The 22,634-nt window shown below is 46.9% G+C and overlaps 1 protein-coding gene across 8 annotated transcripts in view; it reads right to left on the bottom strand.

Moving 5' to 3' along the window:
* The window catches only part of ppp1r12a (protein phosphatase 1, regulatory subunit 12A), a 74,369-nt gene extending 52,145 nt beyond the window's left edge, over nucleotides 1–22,224 (bottom strand). For all 8 annotated transcript variants that reach the window (XM_062517549.1, XM_062517554.1, XM_062517555.1 and 5 more), the window contains exon 1: nucleotides 21,919–22,224. In XM_062517549.1, coding sequence (XP_062373533.1) covers nucleotides 21,919–22,155 — 237 coding nt within the window. In that variant the 5' untranslated portion in view covers nucleotides 22,156–22,224. The remainder of the gene's footprint in view (nucleotides 1–21,918) is intronic.
* Between the last annotated feature and the right edge of the window lie 410 nt (nucleotides 22,225–22,634).

Genomic DNA, 22,634 nt, shown 5'->3' with positions numbered 1-22,634 from the left:
GACAGGGAATGAAAGAAAGAGAGAAACTAAGGGAATGAAAGATTAAGGGAGAGACAGAGAGAGAGAGAGAGAGAGACTGTGTGTGTTCTAAAAGAACACAGGACTACAGTATTCATTGCTGTCATCTTCTGATACCTCCTCAGGGAAATTTGTGCTAACAGCTAAGTCCCTAAGTTGGCCCATCAATCTTCGAGTAGTAGAGGATCACTTCAGCTGTTCTGGTCCAAAGTGGCCTCACTTTCTGCCAAATGGAGCAGCCAAAAAGCCTGGCTACACACACACACACACACACACACACACACACACACACACACAAAGAACCTTGTGCCTCTGACAGTAACTAGCCCATAACTTAGAAAAGTAAAATAAGATTTAACAGACACGTTTATCAAAAGCAACAGGGAGGCACTTGACGTCTGGTTCAGGAATCAAGTCCACTGCACCACCTGCTACAGCGCGCCTCCATATTAGATGACCGGGTGGGCGTTTATGGCTTTCTGCATATGAAGTGAGGGGTCACGGAGGCGACAGGCCAGGTCCATATGCAGGTCGGGTCGAGCAGGGCAAGGGGCTGCTCAGGGCATCCGCTATCTATAGATTAAACTCCATAAAGCCGCGCGACGAGGGCCTGGATAAATATGGAGTAGATTAGAACGCCAAACAATATGCCGGCCATCAGACTGGTGCTGCTAATCCCGGGATAATGTGCTGGAATTCCGGCTGGGGTGGCGGAGAGTGACGGGAAAGACGAGAGCGAGCGAGGGAGAGGGAGAGAGAGAGAGAGAGTGAGAGTGAGTGCGAGAGAGAGTGAGTGAGGGAGCGAGAGAGCAAGAGAGTGACTGAGTGAATCTATCCTCTAATACTATAGGCTAACAGAATTCCTTCCCTACACTGGCAAACTGTCCAGAAAGAGAAAGAGTGAAGAACAAAGTGGAAAAAAATGAGAGGAAGGGAGTGAGTGGGGTAGTGAGAGAGAAAGGGAAAAGGGACACACATCACACACTTACTCTCACACACACACATATACTCACACACACACACACACACACACACTTACTGATGCTATGGAGACAGCACCCAAAAGAGGACAAGAGTTCAGGCTGGTCGGGCCCCTTTGTTAGGAACATAAATAAATAAAGAGTGGGACTTCATTTAAAAACACGCGGGGTGGCTCCAGAGGCTGACTGACAGGGTGCACACGCACACACACACACACACACACACCACACACAGAAACACACCTTGCAAGGACAAGATGAAAAAGATAATCTCACACAGCTGAGGGTACAGGGGCCCTTTGGACCTCTGGCAGTCACATTTCCTGGCCCCTGATTGGCTGCTGTCGGCTACAGTTGTCATGACCTGTTATGGTCAAACAAGAGGGAATGACCGCAGAGACTCTGTGCTGCGCACTCGCAGACAACTGATCTCAGATCAGAGCACAGGTTTATTAAGTGTGTGTGTGTGTGTGTGTGTGTGTGTGTGTGTGTGAGAGAGGCACCTCTATGCCCATCTCTTAGATACACTGTTCACCTGTGACCTTTGAGACAATGATGCAAAGGTGATCACAGGGGAACAAAGCCTAACAGGAATAGGGACTGCATGTCTGTCCACAGTGATGCCTGTGTTAAAAAAGCATCTTTGACTTCATCCCCCAGTCCTCACAGTCAGATCCATTGCAGGCATAAGACATAAACGTATGCTTAGCCTCAGGTTGAAGTGACCACTTCCTCTACTTCCTTTTTTTCCATTTTTTTTTTATTTTTTTTTTATTTAAGTCAATGTGCAACAGCACAAGTAACCACATTCACAGTGCCATACAACCACTTTACCATTTATATAAATATGGTATTTCAAGTCACGTCATAATCAGAGAGCTAAAAAGGGTCTAAAAAGAAGGGGAAAAAAACAAATAAGCAATTTGTTTTCATGTGCACTCCGCCTCCGCGCACACATACACACACACACGCAAACATACAGTTTCTCATCCGTTCTCACATCATATCAGAGGAGCTGGCGAGCGAGTCCCTCACATCTCAGAGCCCCCTGGGAGTCGGTCCAGAAGAGGCCCCCCGCCCCAGCCCACCCCGCTCAGGCTCACCCCCTCACCCTTCACCCAGCCCGCACGTGCAGCTCAAAAAGAGGACCCTGGGCTTTTTCCAGCCTTTAAAAGGCACTGCACCGCCTCCAGTGTGCTGCAATGGGAGTAGAGATCTCACTCTGTGTGTGTGTGTGTGTGTGTGTGTGTGTGTGTGTCCAGAAGCCCAAACGAGGAGGAGCAATTATCTCTGGGAGCGATTGCACGGCGAACCTCCAGGCTAACTTTAGCAGCCCTCCACATCAAGGAGTGGACACTTGAGGGCCCCTCCCCAACCCCCAGACTCCTCTCCTCTCCTCTCTCCTCTCTTGGCCTGGCTCGCGTCCTCTAGGGAGGATCTGAAGATCACAGGGACCCTGAAGTCCTCTTCCTCCATCCCCAAGAAGCAGTTTGAAACGACAGCTTCCGCAGACGGGATAGCATAAAAAGGCTGGAGTCGTCCAGTAGTTGGGAAAAGATTTTTTTATCAACCTGATGCTTGCGTTCAATATCAGGAGATGACTTGCTACCCAATGATGGAGTTTCAGTGAAACTGGGCTCAGTTGTGCACCCCCCCCCCCATACTCCATTACCACGCCTCATGTTCCAAGTTTTTCTTGTTTTGGCCTCTGAGCAAAACAAAGTTACATCATCACTTTGTGCCGGACTGATCACTGTTGCCAATCACCCCATGGGCACCACGAGTTCACCTTCAACGCTGCGAGGGCAGCCGTCTAGAGCGGCGGGGACTGGGCAGTGCCCTGTGATCTGCGTGCCAGCGGTTTTGCCAGCAGGCACCCATCCAGCGGTGCGGGCAGTGAAAAACGAGGCACGACTGTGCCTGCCATCGGAGCTGCCCTGGCATCCCCGAGAGGTGACCGTCCCACCCAGCGCTTTTCTGCTTTCATGGAGATGTTTTGCGCGGGGCCAGCTGCTGTCGTCTCGTCTGGTCTCGGCCCGCTTTGGTCTTCGCCACTCGTCGCCGCGACTGCCACCGCCGAGCTTCAACAAGCTCGGGCCGTTTCTCATTCTATTTACACTTTTCCAGTCGGCCGGCGAGAGCCATCATTCTCTGTCTCCATACCTCCTCTCTGCAGCTCTCCTTCCCTCTCTTCCTCCTCACCACACCACCTCTCTCCATCTCCCCCTCTCCATCTCCCCCCCCCCCTCTTCATCCATCACCAAACACCCACGACACAATAAACATAAACCCACGACTGCTAAACATCATCTTCTCTGACTACAAATTGTGCACAGTCTGGATAGATAGATAGATAAATGTAGATGGACAAATGTTTCTTACTCATGCTTAGCGATTTATTTTGATTGGAAATAAGCCGAATTGTAGTTCAAAGTTAAAATGTGACACAGACGACGCTAAACTCCCCCAGGCACACTGCCATTTAGCAGCCGAGGAGCCGAGGAAATGACTGACACGTTGGGCGGTAATCACCATTGCTGATCGGCGTGAGTAACCACAACACAAGCTGACATAATGACCACCTTGATGTCTGAGTCAGGACTGACGCAGACCCGAGAGACTCACCGGCTCCTCTAAACTGTGTAAAAAAAAACAAAAACAGGGAAGCCCCTGGCATCCATTGGCGATGCCACACACACAATGGGCATCAACACCGGTATCTGCTGAGGTGGTTCCTAGAAGCAAATGGGAACTGGAGGGATTCCAAATAGCCACTCTTATCGGAACACAACTTTTTCCACTATAACAATCGACACTAATGCGCCTGTGGAATGGGAAGACAAGGAGCTTCAGAAGCCCAGAAGCCATCCTTAAAAGCTGTGTGGGTGATCTCATTGTATGACTGAGCACCGGAGGGGGTGGGGGGGGGGGGGGAAGAGAGAGCAGAGAAACAGAGCTAGAGAGAGAGAGAGAAGGAGAAACAGACAGAGAGAGAAAGAGAGAAAGAGAGAGAGAGAGAGAGAGAGAGAGAGAGAGAGAGAGAGAGAGCAGAGAGAGAGCAGAGAAACAAAGAGAGATTACAGCATTTGTGTTGCCGACAGGCCAAAAAGCCCAGGCGTAATTCATCATGGACTCGTGGCTCAGGGGAAGTTATCAGATGTGGCGGGAAACCATAATCGTTTCACCCATTGCTTTAGTGAGTCAGCAGCCGACGCAATAAAGTCCAGGACCTTCTTAACTAACCCCCCCCCCCCCCCCCCACCCCCAAAAAAGATAAATATATAGATAAATAGAGTAAAAAAAATACAACCAGTAAGGCTTTGTTTTGGTTTGACTGAGAGGAGCAGGACTCCCTCCCTTATAAAGCCGTGCACGGCGCATGGAGGTGAGGGTCTCCTCTGCTGGCCCCAGACCCCTGGTGGAGGGCCCAGGCTGGGGGCCCTGAACAGAGACACGGGGCCCTCCAGGCAAACTCCAGTGGAGCAACCGGGGGTTATTCCTAAGTATATTCCTTATTATTAAGTACGTGGCTTACTGAGAAACCTGGGTAAGTTAACTCAGAGTAAGTGGTAGACATCCTACAACAAGAGCCATACAGTAATTTCCCGCATATAAGCCGCATCGTGTATAAGACCCACTCGCGGGCAGGGGCGCACCTTGCCGACAGGCATGGCAAGCAACTGCTTGGAGCCCCGAGCCGTTAGGGGGCCCCGAGACCTCAGAGCGTTTACTGGTGCGACAAGCGAGAATTTCGTAAATAGAGATTGAATGGTGGGTTACGTGATTTTGTGTGCTCCTGTCCTGTCCTGTCTTACAAATAGTAGCCTACATGTATGCTATCGGCTTATAAACAGTGGATCTGTGTCCAAAAGAGTGCAAACAATCCACACATATTGAGCCCGACTAGCGCAAAGTGCATCAAAAAAACACACCCATTCTTCACTGTTACATTGCTCCGCAATTATTAGTCGCAGCGAGATGAGACCTGTATTGCACGAAAGAGCAGAAGCGGGGCTTTCCAACGAGACTAGGCACTTGTCTGTACGATCAAGTATGAAAGTCATGAAGTTAAATCAAAGTATATCATATTTACAGTCTATATTGCTCTGCATACACCCGCACATCCAGTCTCGCTTGAATTACTGGCAAACTCGGCATCGCACAGAGATGCTACGCATATCAGATGAAAGAGGGGAAACAGAGCTTTCCATTGATACCAAATACATCGATCCTTTTGTGTTATAAAAACAGACGAAGTGACAAACAAATAATAATGTCATATACTAGCTCTCGTTTGATTTACTCGTGAAATCGCGATCAGAAAGATGACACGCATGTCAGATGAAAGAGGAGAGCTAGAGCTATCCACACAGATACCAAATACAACCTTTTAAGTTATAAAACAGACCAAGTGACAGCAAAATAATAACTTCATTTAGCTCCACTTACCCTATGTTTTTGTGTGCGATAATAGCTGTTCATAATCCAACGTTATCATGTGTTTCTCTATGGCAAGGCACGTTCATAATAGCATACGGTTTTGAGATCCTATAGGCTATAGCAAATTCCTGTATGGTATCCAATTCAAGACTCATATTGCATCCAAATTTGTTTGACAAATAAACACTTTTTTGCCTTTACTTTGTTCATTGCAATGCAGTAAAATAAATATTATAGAGAATCATCAAGTGTGCACGTCATGTGTGCTACAACGCAAACAAGTCAGGTCAGATCAGCTTATTTCTGGAAGGTAGGCCTACACACCACATATTTCTGTAAATTGCTACCCGTATCCCTCCATCATGGTTCTTGCCATTTAGAGCAGTCAGGCCTATACAACCAAGTCATGTCGAGCTGCTTGCTGTGGTGAGATACACGTCAAAATGTAAGAATTTGTATAGTAGCCTGCTTTTTGAATTTGTATTATTTAAAAATCTAAAATAAATCAATGCAAGTATTTATGCATGATATTGTGGCAGATCTGGGTAGCCTAGACTGTGCTGAAAAAAAAAACAGTATGTAGCATGTGTGAATGGCACTTGCAATGAATGATAAATGCTTGGCATAGGGCTAGCAACATGTTAAAAACAAGTTTTTAGTTTTTTTTTTTTTGGGGGGGGGGGGTTGTGTAAGTAGGGCCCCCTAGGATTTTTTGCTTAGGGCCCCCACAGACTCTAGAATCGCCAGTGCTCACGGGACAGTGCTTTATGCAAGTTAAAAGAAACTAAACCATATTGATACCATATTAACTGTCCCCGTGTATTAACCTCACAGCTGAAGAAATTTTGCCAGATCAATGTATAAACTGCGGCTAATAGTCGGGAAATTACGGGTATGGCACTGTTTTGTTAGGAGAATGAAGCCATACAGCTCTTCTATTAGGAGGTTTACCACTTACTCTGAGTTAACTTAGCCAGGTTTGTCACTAAATCCACGTGCTTTGAATACCCCATTGGAGCTGCCACATTCTCCAGAACAATACTCCATGTCCAGTGACGTTGGGGAAAAGCTGATGGGAACACGGTGCTCGCTGGTTTCAAGAGCTATGCGTTCTTCATCTACACCTGCCCTTCTGACCAAGATGCCAGACAGACAGACACACACACACACAGTTCAGTGAGAGAGCTATAAAACAAAACACACACACACGCCAAGCAGGCAGAGAGCTCCACACTCAAGCCTGGCCACGCCTCCACTCGCTGCGTCACTCACTCTCTCAAAGCCGCTCACAGCCACTTCCACAAAAGGAATTCCTTCATGGTGTCCGTGTGTGTGTGTGTGTGTGTGTGTGTGTATGAGAGAGTATGTGTGAGTGTGTGTGTGTGTGTGTGTGTGAGTGTAGCATGAGAAAGGGAGACACTGTGCATTGCTAAGTGTGTGAAAGGAGGGATAGAGTGAACGAGGCAAAGAAGCAAGGCTGGCTGCCGTAGCAGTTAAAATACAGCCACTGCTGCCCAGGGCCTGAGAGAGGGATAGACTACTGCAGGGGAATGAGAGAGGATGGAGAAAGAAAAGAGAGAGAAAAGGAGGGAGAGAAAGAGAGGAGAGAGAAAAAGAGAGAAAGACAACTTTACAGTGAGAATGATGTAGAGAGAGGGAGAGGGAAAAGACAGCAGCTTGGCAGCAAAACGCGAAAAACAAACAGATTAATACTAAATGTCAGTGGACGAAATACAACAGGAGAGAGAGAAAGAGAGAGAGAGAGAGAGAGAGAGAGAGAAAGAGAGAAAGAGAGAGTGAGTGTGAGCAGCAGCAGGAATAGCCCACAGAAAGAGCAGGAGTAGGTAGGAGAAATAGAAAGAGAGAGAACAAACAGTAGAGAGGGAGAAAGACAGAGGAGAGTGAGAGTGAGTGAGTGAGTGCTAAAGTGGAAGAAAATTGAAAAGATAGAGTAGAGAGAGAGAGAGATAGAGATAGAGAGAGAGAGAGAGGAGAGCAAGAGTAGAGAGAGAGAGAGAGAGAGAGAGGAGAGCAAGAGCGCAAGAGAGTGAGAGCGCGAGAGAGCAAGAGAGAGAAGAGAAAGAGCAAGCTGCAGCTCAGTGCTGCACTGGGCCGCTGCTGAAGACCATATATGGCCCTGGGATTCCCGTGGAAAAAGAAGGGCAGGATTGAGGCAGGGGGGAAAGGGAGGAGGAATAGAAAAAAAAGAGAAAGAAGAGAGATTGTTACTGTACATTTCATTTCGCCTTGCGCTCAATTCGGCAGCCAAAACAATAGCAGACAGCTATATGCCGTGTTAGTTTCCATGGATCTGATAGCATCAGGGGATTCTACACAACAGAGAGGAGCATGTGTGTGTGTGTGTGTGTGTGTGCGCTGATGTCTGATGAACTTGCTGCCCTTCCTCCTCTTCACAGAGATAGTTAGTGTGTGTGTGTGTGTGTGTGTGTGTGTGTGTGTGTGTGTGTGTGTGTGTGTGTACATGACAGGGAGGGTGGGGGGCACTGTGTGTGTGTGTGTGTGTGTGAGAGAGGGAAAGAAAGCCCACCTGAACTGTCCACTAGCACAGCAATCTCCAGCAGCAGGACAAAACAGACACCAGACGGCCAGACAGACACAAAAGTGCTGATGGGGCCTGGAAGAGCAGTCACACAGCTATCTATCACACACACACACACACACACACACACACCACACACTGTCTCTCCTGCTTTCCCTTTCTTGTTTCCCCCCTCTCTGTCTCTCTCCTCCAAAACCCCAGCTACATCACAAATCTGCTTTGCACAGGTTAAAAACACTAAGGACACACACATATACACACACACACTTAGTATTAGTGGTGTGAAGGTACACATATTCATACTGAAAAGTTTAGCTACAGGTTCACCAAATGTATCATACAGTCTTTAACAGCAATCAACAGTACCGCAGGCTTTTTTGCTTGTGGACCATGTTTCAAATTTGAGTTCCCAAACAAAACATATTAAGTGGCTGACAACTTAAATGTCAGTTTAGACAATTAATGGCAAAAAATATTTGATACCTTCTAAAAATACTATGTGCATTGCCCATCAGAAATATTCTCAGTGAATTTTAGTTTAGGAGCACCTACAGACTTGCTGCACTGACAACTAAAGCCTACCTTACACTGACAAGATTTGGGAAAGATTCTTGAAAGACTGTAGTCTTTTAACTAATGCCCCTCATTCAGACTTTGCTCAAAAGACTACAGTCTTTCAAGAATCTTTCCCAAATCTTGCCAGTGTAAGGTAGGCTTAACCAAACTGTGATTAGGTACACACCAAACTGTGATTTCCGTGTACCGTTACACCCCTACTTAGTATGGCCCCTCCATGAATCAAATTGATCAATGAATGGCCATTACCACAGAAGGGCTACATTTCGAGCGATGGTCACTGGGGTTAGAGTGAACAATACAATTACATAAAACCTACAAGGTTCATGGCTTTACGTCATGTTTAATTTCGCAGTGTGTGTGTGTGCTGAATTACATTTGGTAGATCAAATGTAGCTTTGTAGGTAAAAAAAAAATGTAAGTAAAAAAAAAAAATGTAGGTAAAAAAAAAAACTGTGCAACATAACTCATTTTCAAGTACTCATGCAATGAGGAAAATGATTGTGAAAAGTGACGCAACTCTGCGGCTACAGCACACCTGCACCACAGGTGAAGTGCTCAGTGAGCCACGCCTGTCTAGCCCAGGTCTAGTGTTCAGCTGTGGAGATGCCAAGGCTGTCTAGCCCAGAGGTGCGTTCAAATTTGGCAAAGAGTGGCGAACGTTCGCGGTGAACATGTTTTCTTTGAACAGTTACATTTGAACGATTTGGTGTTGACATTCCATTCTAACAGTAATTGCATTGTTGCATTCATCAAACTCACGTCCAGTTCCACTGTATGTCCGCGGCGCGCCACATCCTAAGACTGTTTGCGATTGTTAGCAAACGTTCGCCAAAAACTCAAGGCTAACGGAATACTGCTTGCGAAAGTTCGCAAACGTTCGCCTAAGTTCGGTGAACTTGAACGCACCTCAGGTCTAACCCAGGTCTAGTGCTCGGCTGTGGAGATGCCAGGCTGTCTAGCCCAGGTCTAGCGCTCGCCTGTGAAGCTACCAGGCCTGTGAGGGGTTCACAGCAGGAGAGCCAAGCCCGCACAGAGCTGGTTCCCTGCATTTGCACAGCCAGTGCATCATGACAAGGGCCATCATCTTTCATCTGCAAGACGTTGCAAAACTAAAGATGGGTTTACAGATAGACTGGTGTTGAGGGTACTTTTTACGTGTGTGTGTGTGTGTGTGTGTGTGTGTGTGTGTGTGACTGTAATGTACAGTGAGTGTGTGGCTTTTTCAGCGGCGATAAGAAGGCCTCAGCTCTGCGGCTGGCCGATGAGCCACAGCTCAGCGAGGAAATGAGAAAAATAAACACCCTCTTCCTGTTCCTCTCTCATGCCAAAAAAATAGAAAAAGAATCTTTCCGACACTCCACCCCCCACGCCATCCCACCCCCTCAACACACACACACGACCTGACAAGGAGCGTTGACCAAGCTGTTTGGGGAACAAACACCTTTGACTATGGGAGGAAAACAACTCCATGGGGGGGGGGGGGGGGACTGGACACAGAGAGAAACACAGAGAGGCTTCATGCTGACACAGTACGTGCGTGAGGGGCAGCTGTTCAGCAGCAACGCAAATCGAACTGACCCTTCCTTCCTAGTACACTAGCCCCGTTAAAGGACAATCCTCACAACGCATCCAACGATTAGTGTTCATGGACTTTCGGACAACGTCATTGATCATTGTGAGGATCAGGTCCTCGCATTCTGTGCATAATCATTTATTAGATCCAATGAAAGTACCCGAAGTCAAAAGATGATCAAGTCATCGGTGTGACCTCCCCTGGTAGGTGTATGAGGCCTGAGACTGTAAGAAACTTCTGGCTGGGAGTTGCCATTGCTTGCAGCAGTGCCATGAGGTCTGGGGGAAACCAAAGGGCATTACACCTTTACACAATCAAGTCCAGAGGAATCTGACCAGTAGAGAATCAATCAATATCAATCGATCTCCTTATTGTACACGTGTGTACAACCTGTGGAATGCCAAACATCAGTCAAATCCCGCATTTACAGCTTTGCTTAGTTGAGCTATTCAGATCGGACCAGTCTGGGCCACTGTGCCTGCTTTAATGGAGCTCTGTATACCGCGAAAAAGACTTTAGAAAGCCCCCGTGCAGAAGCACAGACATTAGACATACCTGCTACCCAAGCACCTTGCGTACTGCCACATACTGTACTTGCACACAACACACACACAAGAAAACAAACAAATACACACACAAACACTTTTAACACATAGCCTATGCATGCACTCGAATGTCACGCACACACCAGCTGAGGCTGAAGGGAAAGGCATCGAGTGCAGAACAAGCCCAAACGCTGGCCAAATTAAAAGCACGAGGCCCCCCCCCCCCCCCCCCCCCCCACACACACACACACGTTCTGAGCACTGGGATAGCATGCGACGGTGGCAGAAAAAAAGCACACCAATATGGAGCGGCCCGTCTCCCTCTTCCCTCTCCTGGTCTCCCTATGCATCTTAGGGTCTTTTCATTTCTCAGTCTCTGCCCGTCTCTCATTCAGGGAGGTGCTGCTTACAGCACAGAACACTTCACCTGTTCTCAGGTGAGATGGCGTCATGGGAGACTGAGCTGCATAGAACACACAGCAGGATTCCAGGAGCTTGCAACTCACGCATAGAACACACACACACACACACACACACACACACACACACACACACACACACACACACACACACACACACACACACACACACACACACACACACACACACACACACACACACACACACACACACACACACACACACACACACACACACACACACACACACACACACACACACACACACACACACACACACACACACACACACACACACACACACACACACACACACACACACACACACACACTTGCCAATCTGCTCATCTGAGAGGAACTAAAGTGTGGGGAAATAGAGTGGCCGAGTTCTTCCTCAAAGAAAATAAACGACTCTTTGAAGCAGACACGTAACAGGGTAAAACTGGTCAAATTGGGAAGACGTGACACCTTTTTGAGCTCAAAGGGGAACAGAACAACCACAGTTTCCTAACAGTCGCTCGCAGCATGGGAGAGCAATCCCGCAGGAAAGCGTTGAGCAGTAGTCAGCTGCTCAGCTGAGTCAACGACGCAATGACTTTGACGCACACTCACGCATCTTACGGCAAATCTCATGAAATGCAATGAAACAAAATGCAAGTACTTTAAGAATGTCTTGTTAGAGTGCAGCAGTCTTGGAGGGTGGAGTGGGAGGAGGTGAGGTGGGACCTGGGAGACGAGACTGGAGGATAGACGGGCACCAGAGAGACGTTGGTGGTGATGCACGCTAGGAGGGTGAAGGAATGTGGACCGAGACACCTTAAGTCACACCACAGGCTTTTCACAGTGGCCTCAGAATATGCGCAATATTGATGTGTGGAATTCCGGGCACTCAAGGATCAAGGAGGCTCCAACTGGCTTCCTACTCTCTAACTGTGTGTCTGCGCGTGTGTGTGTCTGCGCGTGTGTGTGTCTGCGTGAGTGCGTGTGTGTGTGTCTGCGTGCGTGTGTGTGTGTGTGGAAATCACTCTCGTTTTATCTTGCACCACTTATTGGCATGTTAGCTGTACCTTGTTTCAATTCCTTGACTCATCAATCACTGTCACAAGGGAAGGCACATCAGATATTGCCACTTGTCCACTACTTGTCTTTTAGATGTGAAAATGCTGGTCATGCTGGTCTCTCAACAGCTGGTCATATTGTGAGCTGTGCGATCAAAAAAGGACAAAATTAAGAAAAACAAGAACAAAAAAGAAAACAGACACACACAAGAACAAAATGTCTCTTATCGCCCAATGAAATTCCTCCTAATTTGATTTCCACCCTGCAAACAGCTAACAAGTAAACCTGTGATGTTACCTCACCACAACACACACACACAAAACTGCAATCGCAAAGCAACCCGTGACAAGAACCATTGTAAGGAAATTTGCATGAAACTAGGGATGCACCGAAACCACTTCTGCACACCAGGTAGGCGTTTGCATTTGTGTACTTGCTGGTAAGCGTACAAATAACAGTTCATAATAAAGCAGTATATATTTCTACCATATAGTAACAATTCTCACCAAGTCTCATAGGGCAGCAGAGAAGGGCAGACGGTTACCAGCCGTTTCCGGTGGGAAATCTGATAGGGCAGTAAATAATGACTGGGCACATCCTGACTGCAGCCTTGAGTTTGGCGTTGAGTTGTCATGGACTGGCATCTGAGAATTTTCATGAGTGCAAAACTATGGGTGAGTAAAAGTACGGGCCCGATGCTGGTATCAGTGCATGCTGCTGACACGAATCTCACTCACAGGCTCTCCCCGACTCATGCACAGACACACACTAGTCTCCTCACGCGCAGATGTGAACAGGTAAACTGTGCATGCCAGCTATTTCCCACCAGGCTGCGGCATGACTGCAGCAGGAGGCCTCACACAGCTCTGTGGAAAAGCCCACGCAAGAGTGCAAGGGAATGCAGGTGACATCATCCAACAGACGAGACTACCTGTGTATGTTAAATGTGTGTAAGTGTGTGTGTGTGTGTGAGTGAGAGTGTGTGTGCTGTGGTAGCGGAGGAGGAGGAAGGGGTTAGCCAAAAGGTAAAGGTTACCAGTGTGTGTGTGTGTGTGTGTGTGTGTGTGTCTGAGCGTGTGAGTGACATTTCATGACATCAGACAACAAACTAGAGACAGAAAGCACACAGACACGGTTCAAAGTAAAAGTAGGTGAGCTCATACACTGATGGGGTAGTGATGGTGGGGCAAAGTTCACCCCTGGGTCTCTCCGCTGAGCCCTTGACGTGGCAGATAGAAGAACGAGGTGCTCCACTCGCAGAGGCACCCCCTCAGGCATTCCAGAACACAAGCAGAGGTTCCTATGGGGGAACCAGTTCCAACCTGTAACAACGCCTCAGCTCCGACACTCCATCCAGACATAAAGGCGCACCACCCAGCAACCCCCCACTCAACCCTCCTGCTGTTTATGGAGTCAAAAACGGCAAAACCATGGAAAGTCTGTCTACTCTACACAGCGACATTTTATGCGACACACGTTCCATTTCAACTGTGATGTTCTGAGCTATGAGCACTAATACTTATTTCAAACAATCTGACCTTTATAGTTTCATTATATAATGGATATTACCTGCAAATCTGCACATCAAAGAGATGAACAGAGAGAGATTCACTTTTGCTTATCTAAAGAGAGGAAACTTTTCCGAACCAGTGAGGCTTCATTAGCACCATACATTATAACGCATGCTAGCGGAGTTGTATGCGTTCTTTCTTCCCCCTTGAATAAATCTAGAGGCGTTGACCTTCACCTACATGGCGCTTCTGCAGATCTGTGAATGGGGTGAGGGTGTGACGTGTGCCACTCAAAACGCTTCCGGCTCCTGATTACATGTTGGATTCGGACGCATCCAATGAAAACGCCTCTCCGGGGAGACAAGGGGCCTACACCTACCAATTAGGGAACAGGTCCGCCACTGCCGCGTCCGACACAGCACCCTCTCTCCGATGGCAACGACGTCAACCGTCTGGGGCGAGACGCTCCTGCTAAAGCGTGGTGATTCAAAGCCGACGAGTGATTGATTGCTAAAATTAGACACGTCGTATAAAATATGCCTTCCTTTCATTCTCTTTCAATAGCTGGCATTTCAAACTGCCAAAAATAAATCACGAGGAGTCAAGTCAACCTAATCAAAACATCCGTCTTGCGCTTAACTCAAGATGAGGAGGGACGGGTCTATGGATTGCAGAGGCCAGCTCAAAAGTGCATTCCCCTGCCCTTTTCAGAGATAAACCAATTTGGAGGTGGGGTCACACTCATTCAACAACAGCCATACTACTTAAATGGAGACCCTCATCCCCCCACACCATCCTCCTTGTCCCATGTTCAGGCAGATAGGCTTTTAAATCATGTAGCATTAATTATGGAATGGCTCTTAAAATGGCTTTGCCGCCGGAGAAGAGGAAGAAGCAATTAGATATGCATGAGGAGCAATGCAGCGTGGGCAGGGTCACAGCAGGGCGGAGTCTACGCAGACAAAAGGAAGCAAAACAAAAACAAATGAATGAAAAACATTACAAAAGAAAATGAAAAGAGACGAATGAAAGCACCGCCTGACGTGACGGGTGTCAAATCATCCCTTCCCCGACACCTATGGACGTATGTAAACACTAAAAGTGGACGCTCTCAAAGGGGGAACTAAATGGCGGCGAATGAGACACAGGAGAGGGGTGAGGGCTGGCTGAGCAGGCTGAACTGAGCTGTCTGTCAGGGGGCATGAAGTGGAGGCAGACGAGGCATGGCGTGCCTGAGGGGGGGGCCTCCACTCCTCTGATTGGACGGAGGGAGAGCCCTGGGGAGGGGATGGGCGGGGCCTGAGCTGCTGTAGCCTGCAGCTAGCGCCTAAACAAAGACAATGAGGAAAACACTAACCCCCTCCTCCCGCCCCCCACAACAACAGCCCACCTGAACACCATGTGCTATGGAGACACTCATTCAGCCTGATATTCTCTCTCTCTCTCTCTCACACAGACAAACACACACACACACACACACACACACACACACACACACACACACACACACACACACACACCCCGACACAGTCGACAACTCTAAACAGTCACACATCTATTATAGACACATCTATTAACTAGTCAGTGTGGTGGTGTTGTGGAGAAATCCATATCTATAATGATAATAATCATTTCTTCAAAACACCACCACACTGACTAGTTACAATCTCAATCTTAGTGTAGGCAGATGCAAATATACACAGGAGGGAGGTTTATCAGAGAATTACACACTGGTCTCCAAACATTGCGATGGAGGGAGTGTTGGGAGAATCAACACTGTTGTTGTTTAGCGCTGCTTGTTCCTTCAGCATGTTTACAGGGTGTGAGAGGTGTTCTAAGGTAAGCACTGCATGTCTGCTGAAGTAAGACAACATGCTCACTCTCCATCCCGCTCTCTCTCTTTTCTTTCCTTCATGCCCTCACTCGCTCACTCGCTCTCCTTCTGTATCCCTCTTTCTCTCTGGCGACACGGGCCAATTCAACTTCATTTAGCCCCAATTGGCTCTCTGCGTGCAAAATGTCCAAGTCCCCCTGACTCTCGCTACATCACAGCCTGGGTCAGATGATCAGCACTAACCTAAAAATTCTCTCATACCAACGCCCCACCACCATCCTCCCCCCCCCCCCCTACCTTTCTGAAAACAAGTTTAGAACTCCCTGAAAGCAAAATATTAGCATGCCGCGTGACACCAGCTAAAATAAAGTGAGAACAAGACATGGCTTAGTTGCAGAGAGCTGAAAACAAATAAATTTGAGGGGCAGGGCTGGGTGATTTATCTGGACTTAGAAGAAACAGAGCATTGTTTGAGAGACTTTTTTACACTTTGAGTTCAACACCCTTGTCTCATAAGCTCAGAGCTGAGGCTGAAAACCCAGAGATTTGAGATTATTAAGTCCACACTTCCAACGAGTATGCCTCTGTGTGTGTGTGTGTGTGTGTGTGTGTGTGTGTGTGAGTGTGTGAGTGCCTATGTGCATTACACAAGTGTCTCTGAATGCTCTAAAGACAGGTGAGTTGTTGTCTGCTGTTTCAGGAGCCAGGTGGAAAGGTGTAATGGAATTTTTGCTACAGATGTCTACCCTCTCACACACTCTCTTGCACACTCTGGAACATGGACAACCCACTTCTCAGTCTGTCCAACCATCATACACCCCCCCCCCCTCTCCCCACACACACTATCCCCCTTCTCCCTGAGGTGAACTACTCATGTTTCACTCATCTCCATGTAAGGATGACTGACTGACTTACTGTGTACGTGTGTACTGCTTAGCGCTAGTTCCCATAGACTGCTGGTTACTTTTTTTTTTACAAGCAGCCCTCTGGACATGTCGGCAGAGCAGTGCTGCTGGTCTCTGATTGGACGCGGAGGATGCTCGGTCACAGCTGAGAATCTCTGGGCCCCATTCATTGCTAATTGTGTAATGTGTTAATGTTAGCCGTGATGATGGCAAGGGAACAAGACCGAGATGGAGAGAGAGAAATAAAACAGAGAAAAATAACTAGGGAGAAAGCGAGGAATATATCAAATCAGCCATTTTGTGCTAGAATTTAACACTACAAACCCTGTTAGTCAGGAGCTAATAGTTAGCGACCAGGTGCTATTCGAACACACGACGCCCACTTCAAATTTTTAAAACAAATACTATCAAAATAAAACGAAAAAAAAAGTCTAAAACCCTTTAATAAATGCAACCAGAATTAAATTTCCAACACGAGAGCCTTATTGTGATGTCATTGAAGGGCAACTCAAAAAATGATAAATGAGCAACTACGTAAAGCTTGCCATCAATATCTGCGCTGTCTTGGTGAACAAGGGGCGTAAACTGTGTGCGGGAGAGAGGAGGGGAGAGAGGAACAGAGAGTAGCAGGAGGGTAGAGGCGACACTGACAGCTGAGGAATGCCTCTCTGCCTTTGCCATGGTTTCCACTTAAGTGTCATGTGAGGAATGTCAAGCTGTGGATGGCCAGCCGGATGGAATGCTACCCACCCAGTGCATATCTGCACATCTCTGCTCCCCCCCCCCCCCCCCCCACCCCAACACATATACACACATACGTATGTATACACACACACAGACATACATACACCATCCCCAACCCCCCATTCATTCACAGTTCTTGACATCGCCTCTGTCCTCAACTATGACAGCTTTCACCACCCACCTGGGCTACCTGCTTAGTAAGGCCAGCTTCCATCTCTCTCTGCAGTTAACACTAGAGAAACTGAACAGCAGAGGAGACATGCACACCAGAGGGGAACGCTTTACAGCTGCGGAGGGAGCACAGAAACCACTTGCAACTTTCACTGTTTGAGGTGACACAGGTGTTGTAGAGAACAAGAAACCATAAGGGCTGACCACAAGCAGGGAGGTATGATAAATGTCATTTGTCGCTTTGCACATGAGGCTTTGGTGGTCCTTCCCCCCCCCCCCCCGTTCCCCCATCAAAATCTCAGCTGTTCGCTACCCATCCATCTCGTCTAACTCTGCCATGGGGCATTGACTGCCTGGCATCGTTGTAATTAAAAGCTCATCGCCAGACCGCAAGTTGGCAGGCGGACGCGCGGGTCGAGTCTAGTCGAGTTTGAGCAGGGGTGTGTGCGCGTGTCCCGGTGACCAATTGCAGGCGTAAATCAAACGAGCCATCGCTCTGTGCCAGGGATGCAGAGGCTACAGTTGGCTACAGACGCAACACAGAGAGACGAGACACATGACATGGTGCACCCTTCCAGGCGGCATTAGGGCCGGTCCCCATCACAGTGGACCGCAGACCTTCTAAACCATGCACCAGAGCTACCCCCCATCCACTAGTGAGGCACAGCCCAGAACGTGTGTGTGTGTGTGTGTGTGTGTGTGTGTGTGTGTGTGTGTGGTGACTCATAACCAAACTTAGCCTCGACTCCTAAGAGCTCAGTCTACAGAGAACCTCTGGCAGTAGAGGGGAGGGTTGGCTATTTATAACCAACGCAGGCCAATGCGGCCCGCACAGGCCACTGCTCCTGAGTGGCCAGGTCCAACCACGCTTGAACCCAAGGGCAGCAAAGCAAAACAAAAAGCAAAGAAAAATGGATTAAGCGAATGACTTCAGTTCACACACAGACATTTCCAAAGGCAGAATCGCCTTCAACTTGAGCGTTCAAATGGCCCCATTTCATTTATGGTTAGTCTACCTGTTGGTTAATGACGGTACATGGTTTCCACTAGTAAGTAAAACAAAGTACAGCAAAGTACAGCTAAGTCTAAAGCCAACAAGGCCAACTCATTGTGCATACACAGAATCACTGTACTTAACTAAATCAAGGACCATTAATACCATTAATAGCCAATGCCATTTCAACAATTTACCTACACTGGTCGTTCAAAAACAGAGACTGTTTCGTATAAAGAAGAGAGTTCAGTCAGTCATGAATAGCCAGGAGCAGATCCTCCACACAGACCCCCACTCTCATCTCCTTCCTCTTTTAAGGGGGTCTTAGAGATTCTTGCACTAAAGCCCCAGGCATGCTGGAGTCACTGTAATCCAATTATTACAACAACTCCACTCAAAAGCTATAAATAAACAGCCCAGTCAAAATCACAGGCAACTTGTCGCCTGAACGCTGAGAAAAGGACAAGTAGCTTTAAAATGAATAACAGATTTAATATGTTGTTTACAGTGACTTGAGTGGGGGAAGAGTGAAGCCTAAGGTTTTTTTTTTTCTTTTTAAATATGAGCACAAAAACCTCCCATTATCTTCCATAGGGGAAACTATAATACCATCAGGCATAAGCCAAGCTCATAAGAAAGGTTCACACTATTCTGCCTCTTTTGGAGACAAAAACTTTAAGAGGCATGGATGTTCACATCGCTTACAAGTTTACAATCGAGAGAGCTATCGGGTCAGAGACGGGTCAGGACTTCTCATCTCGTGTCCTGATGGGCCAGACTTGGGGCATTCGTTTAGTCACTCCCGCCGTCCGTCCGCTCATCTTGCCAACAAGCAGCTAATCCTATCTTGTAAGTGTCAATGGCAACACAACCGTCGTCTCCGATTCTCCAGGTAGCCAATCAGCTGCTTGAGGAGAGCGGTCTCGCTAACAACAGGAAGATCTTCATGTGCACTCTCGATTCAAACCTCAATGGGCTTCACAGGAGAGGCAATATGGCATGAGAGTTCCAAAAAAAGTAGAACTACACCCACCATCCAGTTTTTTAAAAAAAACAATTTTACCATATATGTTTTAGTTTGTTTGTGCTTTTTAAACAAAGCCGAAGGGGAATCAGCATGTGGACTGACCTTTCTGCAACCCCCTGGATTAAGACGCTACACACAAATCCCTGCATCACCTCCAGCTCCTTTCTAAGACCCCGGAGAGTGGGATCACATGCGGAGACGCAGCACACCATACATCCCTGCGCGTGAGCGCGCACACACACACACACACAGGCCAGCGGTGGTCCTGCTCCGAGTCTCTCCAGACATGGTTAGGTCTCAGGAGGAGCCACAGCGCAAATTCCTTCCTCCCCTCTCTTGCTCGTCCCTCAACGCCAGCCCAAAAAAAGGCAACCAGTCTCGCTCTAGGTAGTCTGTGCAAGACGCTGGTTCTACTGAGATCGAAACACGTCAGTCCTCCTCAACGCAACATAGTTGGGTACTTCATTACAATGGCGAGAAAGACCTATTGATTATATGATTCAACATCATTCCAAAACAAAAACAATAAAAGGCAGAAAGCTGACGCCAGATACAGACGCTCAAAGCGTGACTAAACAAGAAGACATGCACATGGCCATTTGGGTGGTTATTATCTGACAGTACAATGTGCAACTCATTGACACAAAAAGGCCTAAGCATTACACTACGTTTCAAGCCGGACACGTGGATGATGAGTAAGGAGATGAGATCATTGGTGATGCATGATTTACAAAGGGGAGAGGAGCTGAATGACAACTCCAATGTGTCTAGGAACATTATCATTTCTTTATCAGAGGTCAATGCATGACTATGACGTGGTGCAAGGCTAAAAAAAGGACTTGAATGTTTTTTCTTTGATAGTGAATAATAACCTAGATAAAGCTGTTTCAATAAGATACCATAATTAAGGAACAGCTGTTTTAAAAGTGCATCAGCTGAACCAGAGTAACTGCCAGGTTTAAAGTTAAAGGAATCTGCGTCAGCGACAGGTATTGACATGTAAACATGACAGCCTCACTACCTGGCAAAGAAAACACTGACGCTAAAAGTCTGCTCTATTTGAATGTAGCCTAATAAACATTCATTCATAGCCAAATGATTTAGTCTCATGGTAATGTAATGGTCTGCTAGTAACTTAACTTAAACTAAAGACTTCTTCATCATGGCCAAGACAAGTTGAAAGCTTTGCATAAAGAATAGACTAAGAAATTAAAATCTTCATTACAAATACAATAAACAATAATTTTAAATCATACCAACCAGTTAATCTAAACCAAAACAACAAAATAAATAAATAAAAGACACTATAGTCGTCAGGTTTTGGGAGCAAAAATGTTGCACTAATCTGCACATTTAAGTCAACAAATGTGCCAATGAGACAATCAAAGCGTACAAAAATGCAAGTCATTAATCCCATCAAATGAATCACCAAATGACCATTTACAGAGAGGCCCTTGGTGATTCGGTGGCACTGTTAACAATAATCTGCCATGAATGTGATGTAATACCGTCGCCCTGACTCGACTGCGGCATAGCTTCAGTCACAGCTAAAAATATTTATGGTGGTCTTTCCTTGAGAATTAGAAAGCAATGAAACACGTCAGCAAAGGCCAGTGGTTAAGTTACCACGACACGAATACCATAGAAGAAAACTTTGGATTTTATCAGGGATATTTGCAGACCTAACTTATTGAGCGACATATTTCGGTTTGAGGTATTCGGCCGGTCTTGTTTTTAACGTTACATGCTAACCTCTTAACTTGCCTGGCAGCTAACGTAACCAGCCAAAGTAAAATGCTTGACTAATCAGCTAGCAATGACAACAACAACAGCTCCTCGTAACTAGCACCTACCAGGACATTATTCCGCATTGGTGACCGTTGAAAAAACGTCAGCTAAGTTGGCTAGGTAGGTGGCTAGCTGACAACCATTCCAACAAGGATAACCCCATCTAGCTAGCATTTGACGTTGGTCGGTCCGCTACTGCAAAATGCATACTAGTCTACTCTCGTTTACAAATGGGAAATACTCATTTAGTTTTGTATAATAAGTTGATTGGAAAACGAGTGGCATTTAGCTGAAGCTAGTTTTTTTTCGACATGGGTAACGTTAGCAGGCTAGGTGGCTAATAGGCTAAATTATCTGCTAGCTTGCTCGAGCACCACCACCCAAGCAGCTTTCTTCCTGGCTCTGGCCATTTGACGTACGGCTAACACTGAGTAAACAGCGAATCATTCAATTATTGTTAGCGTTTGTCAAAACATCGTATTTAATATGCGGGAACGCATCAATTTCATGTTTCGAGGACACAGTTCATGTTTAGCGTGCATACTTTAAGTAATTTCCTGCAGTTTCTGCTTCGTAACCAATTCAATCAACACAGCTTTGCAAACGGCCCTCTCACCGATTACGGTCGGGCGGGCTGAGTAAACACAGAGAACGACTCCCTTTCCGACAAACTAGGGAGCAAAGTAATCGCTCGTCCGTGATTATCAACACAGAATTAATTTCAACGGGAATGATATAACAGTCGGAGTTGGCACAGAGAGTACTTCTTACCTGATGTAGGGCAGTGAGACCGTCTACATTGGCGTAGTTGATGTCAGCTCCCCGGTCCAGCATTCGTAGCACCTCCTCGGTATCGCCGGCGGAGCAGGCTGCCAAAAACACGGCGCCATCGTCGAACTTCACCTTCGTCTTCTTCTTTTTCAGGATAGGTGGCTCTTGGTCTGTCTCCGAGCCTATCCACCGTTTTAACTGTTCATTCCTTTTCTGCTTGGCGTCCGCCATCTTCATCCCCTCCTGCCTTGGGCTTCTTATCTCTGTCCGAGAGAGGATATACTTTATACTGCCACTATCCCACAGCGCACTGGGGCGTGGGAAGGGGGGGGCGAGAGAGCGAACGGATTGTTTTCCATAATCTCGCGAGGAAACATAACATCGACGTCACCTTCGGATCTGCAGTATAACGTCATTTGACATGGAGCAGAAAAATAGGATAAATTGTAGGCTATCCTTGCAGAGTAAATTACAAAACCATTCCCCCCCCCCCCTCTCTCTCAAACAAACAGAAATAAAAAAAAAAGGAGAGTGAAAGATTAATTGTTTAGCCTATTGAAACTGAACTGGAAATCTGTGCTATAGGTTAAGTTTGTGCAACAAGGGCTTTCACAACTTTTAGTTTTTCTGTTTCACCAGGGCAAAAAAATCCCAAAAGAAGAACTCAATTTCATGACAACTGTGTGTATTCATTTACACGTGATACCATGGGTTTA

This window comes from Sardina pilchardus, chromosome 17 (assembly GCF_963854185.1).
Source record: "Sardina pilchardus chromosome 17, fSarPil1.1, whole genome shotgun sequence".
NCBI lineage: Eukaryota > Metazoa > Chordata > Actinopteri > Clupeiformes > Clupeidae > Sardina > Sardina pilchardus.
The sequence above is the reverse complement of the archived record's forward strand: the minus strand, read 5'-3'. Positions and strand labels throughout refer to the sequence as shown.